We start from the raw sequence: 22412 nt of genomic DNA on the forward strand, positions 1-22412 counted from the left end.
GTTCCCTTATGGACGCAATCACTTTGTAAACCAAGCCTTGGGAATTTGCACGCACTTTCTTTATCGCAAAAGAACAGCGGCGGCACTATGCTCATCCCAACACAGAAATCAGCCACAGCTAATGAAACTATGAAGGCGTTAGTCTTCGTTCGAACCTTTCGTTTTCTGCAGACAATAAAGATAACAAATCCATTTCCAGTCATCGTCAGGATGGAAAGAAACCAACCGAGAATCCAGAACCAAGGTTTCATATTCCAGCTAGATCCAAAACGGGTATAATAAGCTAAAAAATATTATGGTGTTCATAATACGGTTGCTTTACAAACCATCTGGACTCAACTAATTGTAATGCATTGTTCAATTTTTATAACGAACTCAACTTTTTTAAAAAGGAAGCAGGTCCTGTCATTATGCAAAGAAGTCAAATTCACTTGTCTCTAACCATTTTTTTCTGTTGTAAGTTCACATAAAAATGATAAAATATATTCAACAGCTAAAAACATTTCAGACGAAATGAATAATAATAATAATAACAACTTTATTTAACCACGGTAAAAAGTTTAAAGCTAAAAGCTTGTGGGGCCGTGTACAAATTAAAAATTTAAAAAGACATATAAAAAGACATCCTAAAAATATTAAGAAGATAACAAAATTCACTATTATAATAACAATTTAAAAATTCAATAAAATTTAAAAACATCATCGTTCAGTATGACAGTCTGCGCGGATAACGCCTCGAAGCTAATATTTTTAAGAATGTTCTTGCCTCTCACTATGTTAAAAAAAGACTCAAAATTACTAGTTTTACCGTATAGTCGTTGTGTGAGGGCGTTCCAAATAACGGATCCCCTGTGAGCAATAGAGTGCTTCATAAAGTTGGTATAAAAGCGAGGTACCACTACCTTGTTACCGTTCCTTAGACCATGTTTGTTTTCCGCTTTTACAATAATATGGCGCATATCTGGCGGTGTTAAATCGTTGTAGACCTTATATACTAATTTCGCTAAACCGAGTTTAAAACTTCCTCAGAGCGCATATCACGCAAGAAATTAAAAATAATACGCGCAGCTCTACAATGTAAAGATTTAAGTGACTTAAAGCCGTCTTTGTTACTGTGTCCACCCCAGATGGGCAGTTCATAGGTCACGCCGGGCAAAATGATCTTAAAATACAGGTCTTAAAGCATGTTTCTAGGAAGAAATCTACTTCTTTTGATGAGGTTTAATTTTAGTGCAAACGCTTTCGTAACTTCCAAGATGTGACGTGACCATGTGAGCTTATTGTCAATAGTGACTCCGAGAAGTCTGGAATGTGTCACCCAGTCAATATTTTGGTCTCCAAGGCGTAGTAATTTTAACCCTCGGATATACAAGGGGTGGGGGGGGGGGGTGGATGCCACCCCCTATAAGGTTTTTTCCAATTTTTGAAAAAACGATTTACTCTACAATGCTGAAACTTTCGGTAGCTGTTCATTCATCCTTTGCGGACATTTTGATATGTCAACCATGTGTCTATGGTATTTGACGTTGTCATGGCAACGTCATAAATACAAGCAGGTCTTGCCAAAAATCGTCATTTTTACCATTTTTCTTAATTGTTTCTAGTTTTTTAAAACACAGGTGCAAGATGTGTTTATTTTTACATTCGGTAAGCATTCTGGCTTGATTTCGCATCAATTTCCGTTATTTTCTGACTTTATAAGAAAATGTTGAAATCCAAGATGGCGGAACCAAGGTGGCGGCTCTAATAACGTCACGTGACGTCATATGACGTCACAGCCAATTAAAATTATGTCATCTTGTAGAGTAAGCTAAGGGCTTTCTTCTTAGTCCAAAATAATTTCGCTACGCCTTAATATAACGAAAACTCCGGGGAGGGGTTCCATCCATGTGATTGGTAGTCACATTCTTTTATTATTACGCTTTTATTCGTGCTTTGCAACTTCCCTTTTTGTCAATTACGTGCATTTAAATGGATTCTTTCTTGCTGTTTCGCTACACTGGTAGAGCCGCTGACGATTTCAATGAAATGAGGTTGTTAACGTCTTTCTTACCTCAAAATTTGCTCACAATGTTAAAATTACTGGCCTGATTAATCCCTAAATTGTACTGCACCCAGGCCAGTTACTTTAGTTATTTACAAATAATTATTTACAATTTCTGATTTATAATTTAATATACTGATTTACTTTTGTCCACTGCATTGTTTGAAAGACAATGACAAGTTTATTTATTGTTATTAATTTTTTGTCGTAATGGTCTTCTTTTTTGTACGTGTTCGGGTCTTATCATTATGATTCAGAATCTCTCTCGGAGAAGTCGGTTCGGAATTATCTTGTAAAACAATTGGATTTCTTTGAAGGAGGGATCTACAAAAAAAGGTAGCAGGAAGTAAGGAATAAACCATTGTTTTACGAATCAATGCATGTTATAGCACTATTCAAAGCATAACTTGAGTGAGGGGAAGCCTTTGGTTGGGCAATTTATTGTTTACTATTCGCGCATGGGTGGACGCTGGCGAATGCCTACAACGTTAAGGTGCGCTGTGATGTGACACGACATGACGCAAGCGATCAACGCTATCGTTTATTTATTAGAAAGAGAAGCAAAGTTCAACTCAGGAATAACAAATTAGTCTATTTACGGAAAATGAAAGTGTTTGATAAAAGAAAAATTTAAAGCAGTTATGAATTAGCATTTGCCATATCAAAACACAGTTCTTCTTTCATTTTTCAGTTTTTATTCCAGTCATAATATAGGTTGGTTAAGGGTCCTACAGTTAAATAAATTGTCGACTCTGAGAAGTATATGTTAATTTTTGCTTGACTATTGTAATATCTGGTGACCATCCGCTGAAACTAATAAATGACGAGGAAACAATTTTCTCCGGCTTTAAAATTCTTGTGTAAATACATCTGTACAGTTTAAACATTAAACCAGATTGATTGCAAGGCTGGTACAACGGCAGGAGGGCAAATCCTAACTAAATTTAATTACTACTAAAAGCATCTGCGTAAATAACAGGAAAACTTGAAATGGGCCAATTCTTTTCATTTAATATCTTATTTAAAAAGACATTTGACCGATGCTATTTCATTCGAGTCTTCAGGTTTAGTCTAAAAGCTTTGGAACATACCACTATCTCAATTATATTTGTTTGTTTTTTTAACTAGTAAGCGATGTAATATCTTGGCAGCTGACAGATCCATTAGTATAAAATTCAGATCAAATGCTCCCAAAAATGGACAAATGACAAGATTTACATGTCTAATGCAATTAAAACTGGGCCTTTGAGGATAAAGTGGCAGTCAGGTGGAAAAAATAGAAGCACTTAGAAAGCGCAGGAGGGCGTGTTTATAGTGACAGATAAAATCATCATCTCAAATGACGCATGAGAAGCTTTCTTAAAGCTGAAACTTTAGTTCAAAGTTTCATAGCATTCTCAACTTCTCAAGCTTAGTATTGTTACCACCCAAGAAAAATGGCGAACTTTACTGGAGAAGGAAACTACACAAGCAAACTAAATCGAGCACTTAGCAAACCACCAGCAGGCATACTTGAATTTTTTTCAGCTTTAAACATTTTTCTTTCTATCACCGCTACTGTGGGCAATGTTCTGATCCTTTTTGCTCTGAAGAATATATCTTCTATTCATCCTCCGACAAAACTTTTCTTTCGATGTCTGGCGGTCACTGATCTTTGCGTTGGTCTTATAGTACAACCGATATTCACAACCGAAATTATGTCTCTTATAATCAAGATGAACGTGAATACTTTGTTCTATGTTAACAAAATTTATCCAGCTTCAAGTTATATTTTATGTGGAGTATCTGGCTTGACATCGACAGCAATTAGTGTGGACAGACTTCTCGCACTGTTGCTGGGACTGAGATACAGGCATGTCGTAACATTGAGGCGAGCTCGTGTAGTCACAACTTGTTTCTGGCTAATTGCTGCTCCAACTGGATGGCTCCGGGCGTGGAGAAGAGATATCGCCATTAAGGAAACCTCGGTTGTCATAATACTTTGCCTGCTAACTTCGATTTTCTGTTACACGAGGATCCACCTCAAACTACGACATCAAGAAGCCCAAGTACAAAACAATGTCCCTCGCGGACAACAGAACGGAGAAGGGATTCCATTAAACATAGCAAGATACAAAAAGACAGTTTCCAGCATTATGTGGGTGCAGTTGGCGTTAGTTGCCTGCTATGTTCCGTGGGGCATTGCGGCTGCGCTATATTCGAATGGTATTGAACATGACGTGGCTTGGATAGCTGCAGACACTCTAATTTTGTTAAACTCAACTCTAAACCCAATCTTGTACTGTTGGAAAATCAGAGAAGTTAAACAAGCAGTTCAAGGCACAATCAGGCAGCTTTACTGTTTTTAAAACACTAGCCGCAGTGCAAATCGATATAAAGTTGCAAAGTACAATTGACTGTGTCCAAATAGCGTGAAAAACAGCTAAATTAATATTTTACAACGTGCAAAATAGCCTTCATTGTAGACAAAAAAGGATGAATGAGCTTTTGCCATATATATGTATTAAAAAAACAGTTCTTCTTCACTTTAACCAAGGTTTTTTTCTTCCTATGCAGGTGTCCCCATCTGGAGTAATTTCTCCGCACAATGAACTGTCTTTTTGTATTGTGTCATTTCCACTGATGAAATGCAAAGCCAGAAAACTAACTGCGCGCAGCGAACGGAGATTTATACCTTCGAAAATAATAGTATGTTATTACGTAAGCTGGTTAAGTCTCCTACAATTAAATAAATTGTCGACTCTAAGAAGTATATGCTAATTGTATGAATGACAATTGCAATATCCAGTGGACAATTTTATCCGACTTTTAAATTTTTGTGTAAATAGATCTTTGTCTAAAAGCATATTGATATTCTCTGTTCCTGAGTCCCAACGGAAAAAGAAACTATCATTATTTATAAAGCTTACTTAATACCTTCAAACACAATAATAAAGGATTTTTAATAATCACGTCCAATGTGCTACGCGCGCGATTAGAAAAATAGGTTTTGTTTTAACCCTATCCAGACCGGGGGGGGGGGGGGGGGCGGAAAGTGCCCACTCTGACTTTGGACGCTTATAACTTTTTCGAGATTCAACCAAACGCTGCCAAACTTTGCGAGTTTATCTGAAATTTATCTGGCAATAGTTTGGTAAGATAGGTTGTTGGGTCAGGAACTTGACGTCACCATGGCAACGGCATTTTGACAGGCATGTTTTCCTAAATTTGTAATTTTCGTGTTTCTATTAATAGAAAATAACTTTAATGCAATTATTTTCATCATTTTACGGTTTTTAAGCACAGTTTTATTGATTTTGAGTATTTTGCAGTAATTTTGGGCGGTTTTCTGACGTTTTGGAAAATTTTGAAATCCAAGATGGCGGATCCAAGATGGCGGCTGTTTTGATATTATGATGTAATTGTCAGGTGACGTTACGTCATCATCCCACGTGACGTATACCAAAAGATAAATTTTTGGACATATATATCCTCTAAGTTTCATTGTTATTGCTTTAATATTCTGGAAGTTACGCCCCCCCCCCCCCCCCCCGGTCTGAAAAGATCCAAAAAGCCCGGTCTGAATAGGGTTAATTACTAAATTTAATTAATTATAGACAACTGTCTTTGCGCTGGTTGTTCTATTCTGTGCGGCATACACTCTGCTGAAGAGACCCAATCAGGTCGAAACAGCTGTCCAGAGTTTGCATTTTTGACTTTCAGTTTGGAGTCTATCATGTCGTTGTCCCGTTAAGGTTTTTTTCATTTCTACGTAGTGTCAGCCTTGCAGTTCTTGTCTCTGTCTTCTTAAAGGCTCTGCGCCTAAATAACTGAAGAACTTGAAATGCCCTCATTCTTTTTATTTTGATAAGATATAAACATATCTTATGTTAAAAAAGATATGTGAATGATACTATGTCATTCGGTCTTCAAGAACTCTAACAGCTTGGAAAAATTAACACAATCTTAATTATTTGGATTTTTAACAAGTGAGCGATGGAATATCTTAGCAACTGACAGTTATATCCGGATTTTTCTCAAACGTTTACGAAAATGAGTCTAATGCAATTAAAACTGGACCTTTTAGGATAATAAGGAAGTCAGGTGATAAAAAAGACATTTAAAAAGCAAATACGAAGAATAGACCTTTACAAAGCAAGAGGGCGTGTTATATGCGACATATAAACTCATCATCTCACTAACAAAGCTGCAAGCTGAAACTTTTAGTTAAAAGCTTCCTACTTTTCTCGACTTTATGCACTCTTCAAGGCGAACTTAATCTTCTGACCACGCAAAAACAATGGTTGACTTTACTGTAGAAGGAAACTACACAAGCAAACTGAACCAAGAACTCAGCAAACAACCAGCAAGTATTGCTGCATTGTTTTTCTGCTATGAACACTTGTCTTTCCATCACTGCTGCTGTGGGCAATACTCTGATCCTTTTTTCGCTGAAGAATGTCTCTTCTATTCATCCTCCGACAAAACTTTTTTTTCGATGTTTGGCGTTCACTGATCTTTGCGTTGGTCTCATCGTACAACCACTCTACGCTACCTACATTATGCCTCGTATAATTAAGATGAACGTGAATGTGCTGTACTACGCTAACAAAGTTTGGCAAGCTTCAGGTTATATTTTATGTGGAGTTTCTGGCTTGACTTCGACAGCAATTAGTGTGGACAGACTTCTCGCACTGTTGTTAGGACTGAGATACAGACATGTCGTAACATTGAGGCGAGTTCGTGTAGTCATAACTTGTTTTTGGTTAATTGCTGCTTTAGATGGATAAGGGAGAAGGGATTCCGTTAAACATAGCAAGACACAAAAAGATAGTTTGCAGCATTGTGTGGGTGCAGTTGGCATTAGGTGCGTGCTATGTTCCGTGGGGCATTGTGGCTGTGCTAGATGCGAATGGAATTCAACGTGATGTGGCTTGGTTCGCTGCAAATACGCTCGTCTTCTTAAACTCGTCTCTAAACCCGATCTTGTACTGTTGGAAAATCAGGCAAGTGAAACAAGCAGTTAAAGGCACAATCAGGCAGCTTTACTGTTTTTAAAAGACTAGCTGTGAAGATCGACAAAGAGTTGCAAAGTCTACAAATAGCGTTTAAAAGTAGCTAAATTTATTTCATGCCATGTTCACAATTGGAAAGATTGAGACCGCTAGATTACGAACGATAAACTACAAAACTGACACAAAGATGTACCTTCCATTACGAATCCATTTGGTGCAAATACTGAAACAGCAAATGTATTTAACTTAGTTTAGCTATCATGCTAAGCCATTGCTTAGAAAAGTCTAGTTTTAGTAAATGTAAACGCGAGGTTAGGTTTCATTACAGACATTTAACAGTTTATGCCGAGTCCTCTTTCTAAAAGTGCAAGTCTATAATATCATGGCCTATACCAGAGTTCCGGCTTGTGCTCTAACCGCTGCGTTTATAATTATTTTGGTAATGAAACGTTTCGAAAATTTTTTGAATATTTATCTGGGTTCAATTTTTTGTGGTTTTTGCTTGATGCACTGTTCAGGACATCGACATAACAGACAGTGAAATGTTCAACCTGATTAGTGCAATCACGAACACAAAAAATTAGCGCCACCTATTACACCAATCAGATGCAAGACTAAAACCAATCACGAACTCATCACTTGCGTTTTTCCGCGCTTGGCGCCGGTTGGTTGTGTTTGCTTCGTGTTCTCATCGGTTTATTGTGTTGTTTTACTTTGCTGTGATTTGTCATTCAGATTCTTTTGTTCCCACGCTTGTTTCATGCATTGCAACTTCCCGCTTGCATTCAGGACTCAACTATTATAGTGCGCGCTATGGCGTTTTCCGGACTGTCTAATTTAACGACATTAAATGAGCTACGTCACGTACAACGAATCTTGAAAAAATTGCCAAGTTTTTTCATCTTTTGCGTTCGTAACTGACATCTTAATCTTCGTCAGTCAAACCATCCTTAAATATTTTTGCGTTTTTATTGCTCCTGCATTTTTTTCTATGTTATAAAATCGTTATTTTGACGTTTCCTTCCATTTAAAAGAAATCAGAAAATGACTTTAATAAAATGTCGTTTCACTGCTCCTTTAAGGTCATTCCCTAGTATTGCATTGCACATCCTTACTGTGCGTAATTTCACGCGTGATTAGTGCCCGTGCATTAAAAAATTACAGCAGTTTTTCCTTATGCGCCACAGAGGTAAATCATCATTTTCTCATAAACGAGCACGGCTACCTTTCATTTTTTTCTTTCGTTTTGAGTTAGACAATAACTTTCTTTCTTTAGAATAAGTATAGACCAATTTCCAGTGTTGAATAAGAAAAAATTATCAGAAACTTGAATTTAGCAAGCAATTTCGAAAATAAACATAATGATATTACAAGGAATTATTGATTATAAACAAGGTGCTGTTTGTCCGAAGCGAGTATTGGGAGCACATTTTAATTTCAAATTTTAAGTTTCTATAAGATGAGCAACCAGCAGGCAAAGCTCAGTGCAGGTTCCGTTTCGGAGGAACGACATTAATGTTTGATTTAGACAACTCTCGCAGGAATAAGTGACCAGAGAAGACGAATGAAATTTTAGCCATGATTGTTAATATAATGCTCGATTCTGATTGATTCTCCGTGCGCCTATTTTTCTCATAATTGGCGCGCGGCATGAGTGTCCAATCCACCTAGCAGAAAAACATGGCGGCTGTACATTTTACCACAGTACATTGAACTCAACCCAGCCAAGTTAAGAATGACGTCATGTAACTAAAGACTAAGACAAACTTAATGTAGTTGACGGTATCGAATTTTTTTCTGGCAGTTGCGCCTTTCCCTAGCCTGCGAAAACAGCCGCCTCTCACGCTCCGATCCGCTTGTTGCGTTCGGGCACGCAACAAGCGGATCGGAGCGTGAGAGGCGGCTGTTTTCGCAGGCTAGCCTTTCCCTTGCTCCCATTAACTGCCCCTGCCCCCTGGGAAGAATGCACCGAAACTCGTTTTTTCGACTTTTTTTACTTGTTTACAAGCAAAAAGTAGGAGAATAGCAGTTATGTGGGGTAATCTGGAACCGGAAGGAATCGCATTCTTGTTAACTCTTAAGGGACTGTTTTAATTTCTCAAGGGAATACTTTCCGCTGTGGGTGATCAAAGCGCGTGACTTGTAAAGTGTCACTCTATAGTTGTGCTTCAGCACTTCCGTTCTTGTAGAAAAAACGTGACTTGTCAAATTTACAAACGTTATATAACAATCAAAAACGTGAGTAGCCCAAATCTTACGTCACATAACCAATTAAGAATGTAAGGGGTTCAGCGCTCGAAGGCAGCGAAGTTTTAAACGATTAAGAACGCAATTTGTACTGGTACAAGTCTTTAGGCGCTAATATTAATTTAACCTAAAACGATTAACAACGCAAATTTGTACTCGTACAAGTCTTTCACACACTAAAACGTTGCTAATAGTTAACCAAAGGGAACTCATTTCGTGACAATTCATTATTTCTGCTGAGTTGCACAATTTAGAATTGCAACATCATCTAGCGAAGCGCACTATTACTTAAAATAGCTTTCGCCGCATGATACCCCCCGCGTGAGTCGGACAACAATTTTAGTTTGGGCAAAGGCTTTGTATGGAGGGGACGCATTCTTGACAAGAAAAAAAGGGCGAGAAAGGCACAATTTGAGGCCGAGACTCTCGAAAGGCTCAAAAAATGATAGATTCCAAACATTTTTGCTTTTGTAAGTGAAAAACAGATTGAAGGTATCCAAAAAATGGCCCAAAATGGAATTTATTAGTCGAAGATCCGGCAATGACACCTTGATTCCCACTGCAAAATTATTTTGGCTGTCGAGAAATTTAAGCGGCGGATAGCGAATTACTATCGAATTATATAATTGCGAAGGATAGCACTTGTATGTTTGCTTCATTTAGGCCCCGGAAAGATGGTCGGTTGCAAGAAATTCAGAATTCTTCCCGAATTTGACGGCACTGATCGCCGGCCATCCGATCTGTTTCGACACATGATAGATAGAGGGCGAAAATATTATGCTATTCAAACGCCTTTCTAATGGAATTGACGGCGGGTTTGATTTTAATAAAGCTGTTGTTTATCCCCATTACTATTACAGACTGCAGCTACAGCTGCCGAGCTCGATCAGTCTATATTAAATAGTATTTGCCGCGACAATTGTGTAACGAAATTGACCTCTTTAAATATTCGGGTCAGGCAAGGAGACCGATCGGACGAGCGTTTCTTTGTGTAATTTTGTGGTGGCATAAATCTGAGGTTAGCTCTGTTGTGTTGCAAAATGTGCCACTAAGAACTGTGTAAACGTTTTGCATTTCTCATAAAAATAAATGTTTTCTTTCAGCAAATCCCGGCAGCAATCGGGAATATTCAATAAATGTGTAAAATGTTTTACTCTCAGTTATTGAATGGATTATAATCACTCTGTTTGACAAACCTTTTGTTTCAAACCACGGTTTGAGCTTTCTACGTTGCACAGGTAAGGCTTTCCCTCGAATTCCGAGCCAATCTGGCCATGGTTTTGTGAAACAATCGCTAAATATGCCTCCGAAGTGCCCGCCAACCATACATTGCTCTTACAGAGAGCGGTTTATTTGTCCGAATTTTGTCTGACTCACACCGGGGGTCAAATTCTGTGACGTCATTAGTGCGCTTCGCTAATTGCAACATCATTATATGCGTTAAGTGATATTTACAAGTGTTTTTGTAGCCTGTTGTGAAATTACTTCCGGTGGAAGCAGTAAACGCTAAACGTTTCTTCTGTTCAGAAGTTAATGCATCGCCATTAGAAAAATAAACAGCAACTGTTTTACTGGAAATGTAGTCGTTAGAAATGGCATGTGTAGCCGTAAGGTAAAGAATAACGGGAGGAGAAGCGGCTTTTGGTAATATCCAAACGAAAATTTACTTCTCAATGTGGGGTTAAGATTGCGTGACGAGACAAAAGGTAACTCTGTCGTGCGTAACCTAACCTGCGATCAGGCGTTATTTTTCTCGCTCAACGGAAAAATGAACGCCTGATACATTTACTTGTCCCGTCGTCTGTAAAAAGTCCAGAATGGACTTTTTTCTGATTGGTCAGGAAACAAAAGGCAACATTAAACTTTATCCTGATTGGTTAATTGAGTTCGATTATAACTTCCGGTCCAAAAATATCGCGCAGAGAGGATTTCATTTGTGTTGAGCGGAATGAAGTAGAGAGCGAGTTTTCTGGCTTTAAGAAAATCACTCAAAAGTTGCATTAACAAAACACTTAAAGATGAACAAAGGAAGTGTATTCAACGAATAGTTTGTGAAAGAAAAGATGTTTTGGCGGTGCTTTCGACGGGATTCGACAAGTGCGTAATCTCTCGCCAATGGTGTCGAAGATTATCACAACATTCCCGGGCCACATCGTGCCAGTGACGTAAACCTTGAAATGTCTGATCTGACAATTTTGTCCAGAGCGTTGGAGCCTTGCACAAAATCAGCCTTTGCCGAAAACAAATTTTTAAAACCCGCTGATCAGTAAAAATATAATTTGAAGGCGTTTGAATGATGCGACACGACCACAAAAGATTCAGGGGATTTCGTGCAGGCCTGTCTTTACTTTATTTTCACAAAGCAGACAGTACCTTCACCAACCGAGACACTACTCTAAAAGAGAATTAACAACCTTTGCTGCAAGCTCACGCTTATCTCTTATCTGATGGCATCGCCGACATTCCGGCGTTGACAGACACTTTAATTAGGGGGCGGCAGACGACTTGACAAGTAATTGTATCAGGCTTTCCTTTTTTCGCCTTCCCTCCGCCGCGAAAAAAAAAAAGAAAGCCTGATCGCAGGTTATTCGTAACCTTTATCGGGAACCCTGCATTAAGCCGAGTAGAAATTTTTCTAACTCGAAAGGAAACAACTATTTCGATTAAAGGCAAACGTCAAAGTTTACCATTTTTAACCAAGCCAAAGTATATGAGTCGCAAAGCACCCAGCCGTCGCGACTGATAAAAACAGCATTTCCTGCGCGAAAATAAAAAAAATGCTTGAACTGAAAGACGTTTGAATTCTTCCATGATATGTTCGAACAACAATGCCCAGGGTAAACCTTCTACTCATACTAACTTCATGCAAAAAAAGTCGATATCTCGAAGAGATCTTTGATTATATATATAGTAAGAAAGAGAAGCAAAGGGTTACTCGGAAATAACGAGACAGCCCATCCGCGGGTAATGAAAGTGTAAGATAAAGGGGAAAGTTAACGTCCTAGTAAATGAGGATTTGCAATAAAAAGACAGTTCTTTTATTTTCACCAAGTTTTTGTACTTCCTATACAGGTGTCCCCATCTGCAATAATTTATCCGAACTGTCATTATGTAGGCTAGTAAGTTTCCTACAGCTACACTCTTTTTTATATAAGAAAGTCTAATTTTTTGGCCTAGACTGAACGTCCTTAACTTTTTCGAAGATTTGAGCCTAAAATGTTCTTAGAATGCTCTTATTTCTTAAACTTTTTAATCAAAAGTGGTATTGCAGTAAATTCATTCATAACAGTTATCTACATGTTCCCTTCACCAATGAGTGATGACAATCCTCTCTTGGTGATGATGACAATATTGGCTACAAGTCAGGATTTGAATAAATATTTGTTCATTAAGTTCTCTCGCAACAAACAGTAAAAAATAAAATTCGTTCTTAACCAAATTTCAGCCTTGGGTACGTTCTTAGGTTTTCCTTAAATTTTGGCCTTTTTTGATCCTCGACGTTCTTGTAAAAAAATATGTTCTTATAAAAAAGAGTGCACTCTGTAAATTGTCGACTCAAATTAGGATATGCCAATATTTGTTTGACTAATGCAATATCCGGTGATCAATAATTGCCACTGTCAATCATCAATAATTGGTTGAAACTGATAAATGACGGGGAAACATTTTTCTCCGGATTTAACATTTTTGAGTGCACTCTGTTAATTGTCGACTCAAATTAGGATATGCCAATATTTGTTTGAATAATGCAATATCCGGTGATCAATAATTGCCACTGGTTGAAACTGATAAATGACGAGGAAACATTTTTCTCCGGATTTAAAATTTTTGAGTTAATGGATCGATGTAGTACAGCTTCAGTATCTTTCAATAAGTAAATGCATAAGTAATATTCAATGTGTTCCTGGATCCCGGCAGAAAAATAAAATATGCCATACACAGCTAACTCGATGCCTTCAATCACAATTATAAAATATTATTATGTAATAATCTATCCCGATTTTCGACGTTGCGCGATTACAAAAATAGGTTTTAAGTTAATTACTGGATTTAACTGCTACTCAAAGGCTCTGCCCAGAACTATTGGAAAAATAGCACAATCTCGATATTTTTGTTTTATAAATAGTAAGCGATGTAATATCAAGCAACTGACAGATAAATCAGTTTAAAACTCAAATGTTTACGAAAATGGACGAGTGGCGGGATTTAAAAGTCTAATGCAATTAAAACTGGGCCTTTAAGGATAAATAGAAAGTCAGTTGAAAAAGATACTTACAAAGCACAAGTGGGCGTGTAAACAGCGACATATAATGTCATCATCTCACTAACAAAGCTGCAAGCTGAAACTTTTGTCTCACTGGTGAATTTGCAACGTTTTATCGAGTAACTGACAGATCTACCAGTTTTAATATTAAACGTGCAAGAAAATAGTCAAATTGCCAAATTTAAAAGTATAATCCGAGCTAGGATCTCTTCCTCTCCATCTCCGCTGGTTGACACCATTGAACCCAGGTAGGTAAAGTGCTCAACCTCTTTGACTGCTTCCCCATTCAGCATGATGGCTTCGCTGATTTTGCTATTCATCCTTAAATGACTGGTCTTCTTGGTACTGATCTTTAGGCCCAAGCTCCCTGCTGTAGTTGCCAAGGTGTTGGTCTTTCCCTGCATGTCCTGGTATCGATGGGAGAGCAGCACAATATCATCCGGATAATCAAGGTCTTCCAAGATACTAGTTAGTGTCCATCTGATCCCTCGTCTTCTGTTACTAGTCACTTGCTTCATGATCCAATCGATTCCCAGGACAAACAGAAATGGCGAAAGAATGCAGCCCTGTTTCACGCCGGTGGTCACGTTGAAGGTGTCTGTCAGCACTGTGTTGCAGATCACCTGGGACTTGCAGTCATCGTACAGCATCTTGATAACATTCACCAGCTTCGATGGGATTCCATAGTGCCTCAAGATCTTCCATAAGGAATCCCAGTGGATGCTGTCAAATGCCTTTTCCAAATCAATGAAATTGGCATACAGAGTGGTGTTCCATTCCTTACTTTGCTCTAGGATTTGCCTCAGGATGAAAATATGTTCAGAGCATGAGTGTCCAGCGCGAAAACCTGCCTGTTCCTGTCTGATGTGCTCGTCTAGCACAGTTGCTAGTCTTGTATGGATGATCTTGCTAAAAACCTGCTGGTAATAGGGAGCAATGTAATGCCTCTCCAGTTTTTGCATTCACCCAAGTCACCTTTATTAGGCAATTTGACAATTTGACAATGAGTCACACCTCAGTAATCCGTTCACTTTCCCATATCTCTCTGAATATGTCCGTCAAGATGCGCGGTGTAACTGTTTCTTCCGCCTTTAGCATTTCTGCTGTCACCCCATCTGCTCCACCTGCCTTTCCGTTCTTCATTGCCTTGATGGCTACCTTCACCTCTTCTAAGGTAGGTGGATCTGTGCAGATGACCAAATCCTCTGCTGCCGGTGGGATTTCTGCCACTTGTGCAGGTTGGTTCTGCTCTATTGAGAATACTCTCAAAGTGTTCTTTCCATCGCGCAAGTTTCTCTGCATCTTTCGAAAGGACATTGTCAGTTGCGTCTTTTACAGGGACATCGCTACTTCTGAAACCGTTATTCAGCATCTTGTTGATTCTATACAAGGACTTGAGATCCTGCCTGTTCGCGGCCTCCTCTGCCTCATCTGCTAGTCTCTCTCCGAACTCTTTCCAGTCCGTTTTGGTCATTTTCCTCACCTCTCGGTCCAATTCTGCATATTCTCTACGCAGTCGTTCATGGATTCCTTCTGAACGAGTGGAATTCATTCCCTGCTTAATTTCTCTCCTTTTTTCTATCTTCTTCCAGGTCTGTTCTTGTATCCATTCCTCTTTCTTTTTCTTCCTAAAACCAAGGACTTTCTTTCCTGCCGCCTTAAAGATCTGATTGAAGGAGTCAATGTTCATCTCCTGTTCATCCCCCAAGACTTCGAAACGGTTGTTCAGCTCACGTCTAAAAGCTTGTCTGGTCTTGTCATCTCTCAGTTTACTAGAGTCAATCTGTTGTCCCCTCATTTGTCCTTTTCGTGCTTTGCGCAGCTTTAGTGAGACTACTCCCACTAGCAGGTTGTGATCACTGGCGATATCAGCTCCCCTGCGGGCCCTGACATCTTGTAGGGAGCCCCTCCACTTCCTGTTGATCAGAATGTGGTCGATTTGCTTGGAAAATATAAGACAATCTCAGTTAGTTTTGTTTTTTCAACTGGTAAGCGACGTAATATCTAACAACTGACAGATCTATTAGTTTTAAACTCAAACGTTCAAGAAAATAGTCAAATTGCCGGATTTAAAAGTATAATGCAATAAACACAGGGCCTTTAATAGGAAGTCAAGTAAAACGGTACCAGTCACATATAAAATCATCATTCCAATAACAAAGCTGCAAGTTGATGCTTTTTTCTCGACGTTTAGTACCTTCCTCAACTTCAAGCACTCTTGCTTAATTTTCTGACCACCTAAGAACAATGGCGAACTTTAATGGAGGAGGAAACTACACAGGCAAACTGATTCAAGCACTCAGCGCATCACCAGTAGGCATAGTTGAATTTTTTTTTCAGCTTTGAACATTTTTCTTTCTATCACCGCTGCTGTGGGCAATTCTCTGATCCTTTTTGCGCTTAAGAATGTCTCTTCTATTCATCCTCCGACAAAACTTGTCTGGCGGTCACTGATCTTTGCGTTGGTCTTATTATACAACCAGTCTATGTTACCCGCATTGTGTCTCGTATAATAAAAATGAACGTGAATGTTTTTTACTATGTTTACAAAGTGAATACTGCTTCAAGGTATATTTCATGTGGCGTATCTGGCATGACGTCGACAGCAATTAGTGTGAACAGACCTCTCTCACTGTTGCTGGGACTGAGATACAGACATGTCGTAACATTGAGGCGAGTGCGTGGAGTCGTAACTTGTTTTTTTGGCAAATTGCTGCTTCAATTGGATTGCCCCGGATGTGGAGAGAAGATATCCCCATAAAGACAGCCTCTGTTTTCCTAATACTTTGTCTGGTAACTTCCGTTTTCTGTTACACGAGGATCCACCTCAAACTACGTACGACATCAACAAGCCCTAATACACAGTCATGTCTCCCAAATACAACCGAACAGAGAAGGGACTCCACTAAACATATCAAGATACAAAAAGACAGTTTCTAGCATTTTGTGGATGCAGTTGGCATTAGTTGCTTGCTATGTTCCGTGGGGCATAGCGGATGCGCTGTATACGGATGGAATTGAACATGATGTAGCTTGGTTAGCAACAATCACTCTAATCTTCTTAAACTCATCTCTAAACCCCATCTTATACTGTTGTAAAATCAGAGAAGCGAAACAAGCATCTAAAGGCACAATAAGGCAGCTTTATTGTTTTCAGAAGACTAGTCGCTGTGTAAATCAATATAAAGTTGCAAAGTACAATTGATAGTGTCCAAATAGAGCGTAAAAAACAGCATAATTCACTTTTTATAATGCACAAAATATCTTTCATTGTAGACAAAAAATGATAAATAAGCTTGTGTCATATAAATGACAGTTCTTCTTTTAGTTTAACTAAGGTTTTTTGTCCCTATGGAGCTGTACAAGTCCCCATTTGGAGTAATTTCTCCGCACAATGAACTGTCATTATGTATTGTAACATTTCCACTGATGAAAGGCAAAGCCCGAAAGTGACGTTTGGGTTTCAATTTCAATTCGAATTATTTGGCACTTTATAGCGGAGCTCCTCAGCGCGCGCCAGCGCGCGGAGCGGAGCACCATGGGTAATGCGGGTACGAGAGAATTTTTGTAAACCCAGGAGGCCGAGAAAATTTGGTGCGTACGCGCGCCGCGCGTACAGACTCTCGGGGAGGGGGAGGGGAGTCCCAAGGCAACCCAGGCAGGGGGGGGCAGGGGAGACAATCTTCTGCATCCTTCGAAATGAGTGAGGTAATCGACTAAGATCTTTGATATTGGAGATCCATTTTATGGTCAATTGACAGCTGTCAAAACAAGGTATCCGCTGACCAGTATCATATGACCATATCGCGGGCTCAGGTTTAGAACTAGTCAAGGTCGTGTGTTTTTTTGAAGTTGACCGCTGACCAAGTGATAGCATTGCTATTGGTCCGCGGGCGCAAGTTTTTTTCCATGGTCAATCCATTTAGATTTACATGAAGGACAAAGTGAACAACCCGGTCAGTTTGTAAGGTGAACGAAGCACAAGGAGAAACCGAGCAGGAAAAAGAAATGTCTTCGTAAATATTTCTCGGTCTACCCCGTCTAAAGGCTTTACACATCATGGAAGTTATGGCAAACGATAAGGGCTTACGGGAAGATCCGAAAAAATGGCACAGGTGGAGAGCGAGCGAGTTTCTACCGTTTCGGCGGCTGACCAGCTCTAGGAAATTAATTGAGCTAAACGCAATTCACTGAAGTGAAGGAAAAAGAAGTGTCAATAGCTACACGGATGGAAAAGGCTGAAATAGACCTTCGCGGATAATTCAAAGGTCGGTGGTGCTGGAGTTAGTTATAATTTATAGCTTACACATGTACTACGCGGTTGGATAATAATTAATACGAAAAAATTAATTCATGAGCTGGTTGAAAGGTTTGCCCTGCTGAATTGACAAGCATTCTCCGACTTCAAATATGAGGTAACAAACTTTGACTTTACTGAATACACTAAGTCCATGTTTTTTTGTGAAAATCTGTAATTATATGCTTTATGAGTGAATTTGCGTCGGTTTAGTGGTTCTGGTTTACAGAACTTTTATTAAGTTAAGTTGAATTGTTTATAAGCTTAATAATGACTTAAATGTTTTTATTCAAACTCCCAGCTAAACTTAGTGTTTTAGTTTTTTAATTCATCTATTTATTCTTATTTACTCGCTGTTGGAATTCGTTTGAACGAACTATTTTAGAGTCGCGGACGAATACGCCAAGAGATCGTTACGTTGCGAATTTCTTGCGTTGACACGTTTTTACCACACCTTAGCAGAACCAAAAAAAAAAAAAGTTTATTTCCACATAAAACTATCTTAGTTAATTATTTTGAGTAATTTTATAAAACACAATTGTTCGCTCTACTTGTAATTCATGCCATTTTAGACACTGTATGCAGCTGTGTATGCAAACTTTAATACATTGACTATCATTATGACAGTGTTGAATGTGTATCTTTGCAATGGGAATGTTTTTTCTATACAGGTAAGTTAAAAAGAAATCCCCAAGTAGAAAAGCTAAATATCCCATTGTAGGAAGGAAGGGTCACTACACTGGGTGTATAAACGAAAGAGGCTAATATTATTATATTTGATGAGATCCATAAAATAAGACGGAATTTTTTATAAATTATTTTAATAAACAGGGCCATTAATTAGAGCTAGTGTGGTGGTTTTTAATAGATTTTTATGTCAATCCTTCTTTTAGGTAGTGTTATATTCTGCCATTAAGCCGCAATGAATGAAGAATACCTACAGTCAAGTTTTGTTGAACTTGGTATAGAATGCTCTGTGCAAAGTGGACAACAGCAAAGTAAATCAGGTATCTAGTTTTATATTTTAGTTATAATTAAAATATGTTTTTATTCAGTTTAGTTCTTTTTTTACCCAGCTGCTTTAATCTGCATTTGGTTGCTGCTGATCTTCTTACTTTGTGAAATATTTACATTCATTATTCAACTCCTCAATGGAGGTTGCCTATTCACCGAGTTAGGATTTCGAGTTGGATTTCGAGTTAGGTTTTTGAGTTGGATTTACGAGTTTGATTTTCGAGTTGGATTTCGAGTTGGATTTCGAGTTAAGATTTTGAGTTGGATTTCGAGTTAAGATTTCGAGTTGGATTTCGAGTTAGGATTTCGAGTTGGATTTTCGAGTTGGATTTTCGAGTTGGATTTTCGAGTTGGATTTCGAGTTAGATTTCGAGTTAGGATTTCGAGTTGGATTTTCAAGTTGCTTACCGTACTAAGCACTCCGGTTATACTACTATACACGCCAGTTAGCTTACTATGCACCTTCGGTTAGCCTACTACACACTCCTGTTAGCCTACTATTCACTTCGGTTAGCCTACTATGCACTCCAGTTAGCCTGTTTATGGTTAGCTTTCAATAATTGTAATGGGTTTTGCTTTGTCAAAAAAAATCCAACTCGAAATCCTAACTCGAAAATCCAACTCGATATCCTAACTCGAAAATCCAACTCGAAATCCAACTTGAAATCCTTACTTGAAATCCAACTCGAAAATCCAACTCGAAATCCTAACTCGAAAATCCAACTCGAAAATCCAACTCAAAAATCCAACTCGAAATCCTAACTGGAAATCCAATTCGAAATCCTAACTCGGGAGTTAGTTTGTCTCTCCTCAATGACATTCAAAACAACTACAATGTATTAATTAGTAGACAATTTAAATAATTAATATTTCACTAAAAGTATGTTTTCATGAAATGCCTAGATCTTGTACCAGAAAATATCTATACCCTAGCCTCACTGTGGAAGGTTAAATGGTTTGAATGTCACCTCCCCTCACAAACTCTTCACAAATTCCAATGTGTGGTTATGGCAGAAATCCATGGCCAGCTCATCCTCAGTGTATAAACCAGTGAAACAAGGCATCAAAGAGCCTCAAAACAACATGGAGCAGAAAAACAATAGCTCCAAAACAAAGAAATATTTCACAGGTTCTTACACCAAGGAAAACCCAAATATTCCGATCCATCCCATGTAAGGTCAATGGAAGTTCCAAAAGGGCTAGCGGGAGGGGGAGGGGGGTTGATTAAAGGCCAAACCTTTTAATTAAGAGGGGGTGTTAGGGTTTGCAGCGATGCTTTGAATTATTAAAATATTTAGTTGACTGTGCTGATCCATCTCTGTTAAATATCTAATGGATCCTTTTGCATCCAGTGGTTTGGCTTCAGTTAAACAAGCTCGAGTTAAGTGTTTTGTTTTATAAATTATTGATATTGATGCCAATTAATCAATTTTAATTTAATCTGTGGCATTTGACTTTTTCAGGGTTAACATGAGTTGCAGAGTTTGCAGTGCCACAGACACAAAAACAGACAAGGACAAGGACATAAATAGAAAACAGGAAAGATTAAATCCAGCTCGATGTTTGGGTGTCGTCATGATGCTATTTTTAAGAGACTAGTGAATTACATGTAAATTAAAATCAAGAAAAGCTGCAAATAAGCAAAATTTAGATTTTAAATGTTAACCTATTTACAGTGTACTTCAGAAAACAACTTCTTGATTGACCTGTCACTTTCACATCTTGTTAGATGTAACAAGGGCATTATGAAGTGATCTTTTCAAAAATATTCAGCGAAAACAGTAACAGCAGAAATGGTGGTAGTTTAAAATTGCTATTTTCAATGTTTTGACTGGTAAGAAACCACATGTGACCAAGCTAAAATCTGCAAGTGTCCAAATGTTTTGAGCCCTTAAGTACACAGGACTTACATGTAGTTGTCTAATTATATAATAAGATCTTTGGGGGAGGTAGTGGAGTTACAAATCAATGTAATTATTTGAATTTGGATTAGTTATGCTGAAACTGGTGGTACTGTAATTTAAAGTATAGATGAGTTTAAAACCGTTATTGCAAGCAATATGCATTACCAATTTCATTCTTATGTATTGTATGCTGTGTACAATTTATAAGAACAGCTATATTTTTAAAATAAGTGAAATATTCTAAAGCCAGATAAAATTTGCAGTATCCATAAGGTACCTTGTAGCAACCAAATTGTGCCTTACTTGCTTACTTTGTGAACTCCATGACAAATGGGCAACATGACTCCATAAAAATGTGGACAATACAAACAAATTTTTAAAAGAGTAGTCAAAGTATTGATGTTTTATTTTTTCTTGCATAGTTTTATACACAAGCAGACATGATTCTATTTTTTTTTCTGGGTAATCAAATAACAAAACTGAGTTTGAGACTCAAACAATATTCTAGCTTCCCAGAATTTTTGCTTTTTTTTTCTGTAAGTGAAGTGAAACCCCTTAAGAGGAAGGGGAGTCAAAAGACATGTAAAAGTGAATAAGGTGCTATCTTCTTCTTCTTTTGGGGGAGGGGGGAGGGTGGGGATGGGGTGACCCTGTTCGGTGGAATGACAGAATGTCACTCCTTTGTTTCCGGAGTTAGGTTCACCCCTGTTTGCTCGCAGTTAGCTTTATTCATCTGGTTTGCTTGCGGTTAGCTTTCACTCTAGTTTGCTTGTGGTTAGCTTTCACTCCGGTTTGCTTGGAGTTAGCTTGGTTTGGGCAATATGCTGTAAACCATTAGCTATAACCTCTGCCATTTCCATTCAAAATTAAAATATAGGCAAATAGTGAAAATGAAAATGAATAAATGAGTGAATGAAAAAAAATTAAAATCAACCTTATTATAAATGTAGATGTTTGTTATTTCCTTTATACTCTAAATGTTAAGTGATTTTTTCTTTCTTTTAAAGCTGGTAAAGCAACAACAAAAATGCCTAATTTGCCATGGGATATGCCTATCTACCCCGACATGCAGCCCTACTCCTCCCTCCTTTTTTCTACATGAAGGTAACATAATTGCCCGTTTTGCAACATAATTTCCTATCCAGACTTCTTAATGATAATGCTTTCGGTGGAATTATAACATTTTGATTGATTTTGTTTGTTCTCTTATTTGGTGTTGCTGTACACGGTACCCGGAGGGGGGGATGGTACTCCCATATAAGAGCTATATGGGCATGTGCCGCTCAACAGGGTATGCTTTTTGCCTCTCTGACTCTGAAACAGGGTATACAAATCACCCTTTTGACTCTGGAACAGGGTTGATTGTTTTCCCAGAATCCTGATTAAACACTATTAAGTATAGCTATGAAACTCCGCTCCTTTCATCGCTTTATCTCCAAGCCACAGACGAAGTCAAGTGAGAGCTTTGTGATGTACGCTTGTGTTTATATTTCCATTGTGGATATTGCTGGAACAGGGTACCTACTTTGCAGTGTTTGTCTGGAACAGGGTCGCAAATTGAACCTTTTGTCTCTGGAACAGGTCCAGAGTCTCAGTGGTACACCCCCATAGTAAATTTTAGGGAGTACCCCCCCCCCCCCCTCAACCC

General features: G+C 38.4%; 1 protein-coding gene and 1 long non-coding RNA gene across 3 annotated transcripts; both read left to right on the forward strand.

The window, feature by feature from the left end:
- Positions 1 to 3480: 3480 nt before the first annotated feature.
- LOC144667167 (adenosine receptor A3-like) lies at positions 3481 to 4446 on the forward strand. The gene has a single exon (XM_078528563.1). It carries the CDS (start codon positions 3481 to 3483, stop codon positions 4390 to 4392), a length of 912 nt encoding a protein of 303 aa, XP_078384689.1. The 3' UTR covers positions 4393 to 4446.
- Positions 4447 to 17421: 12975 nt separating this feature from the next.
- Positions 17422 to 21711, forward strand: LOC144628553 (uncharacterized). Of its 2 annotated transcripts, none has more exons than XR_013566267.1 (3): positions 17422 to 17817; positions 18740 to 18853; positions 20324 to 21711. It is a non-coding gene; the product is annotated as an uncharacterized LOC144628553 (long non-coding RNA). The 2 variants fall into 2 exon arrangements; XR_013566266.1 differs by lacking the exon at positions 17422 to 17817 and adding an exon at positions 17898 to 17964.
- Positions 21712 to 22412: the final 701 nt, after the last annotated feature.

This window comes from Oculina patagonica, chromosome 10 (genome assembly GCF_052425735.1).
Source record: "Oculina patagonica isolate OP01 chromosome 10, crgOcupat, whole genome shotgun sequence".
Lineage (NCBI taxonomy): Eukaryota > Metazoa > Cnidaria > Anthozoa > Scleractinia > Oculinidae > Oculina > Oculina patagonica.

Excerpts from the sequence above, each read along its gene's own strand:
- LOC144667167 (XM_078528563.1), top strand. The coding sequence starts at position 3,481 with ATGGCGAACTTTACTGGAGAAGGAAACTACACAAGCAAACTAAATCGA.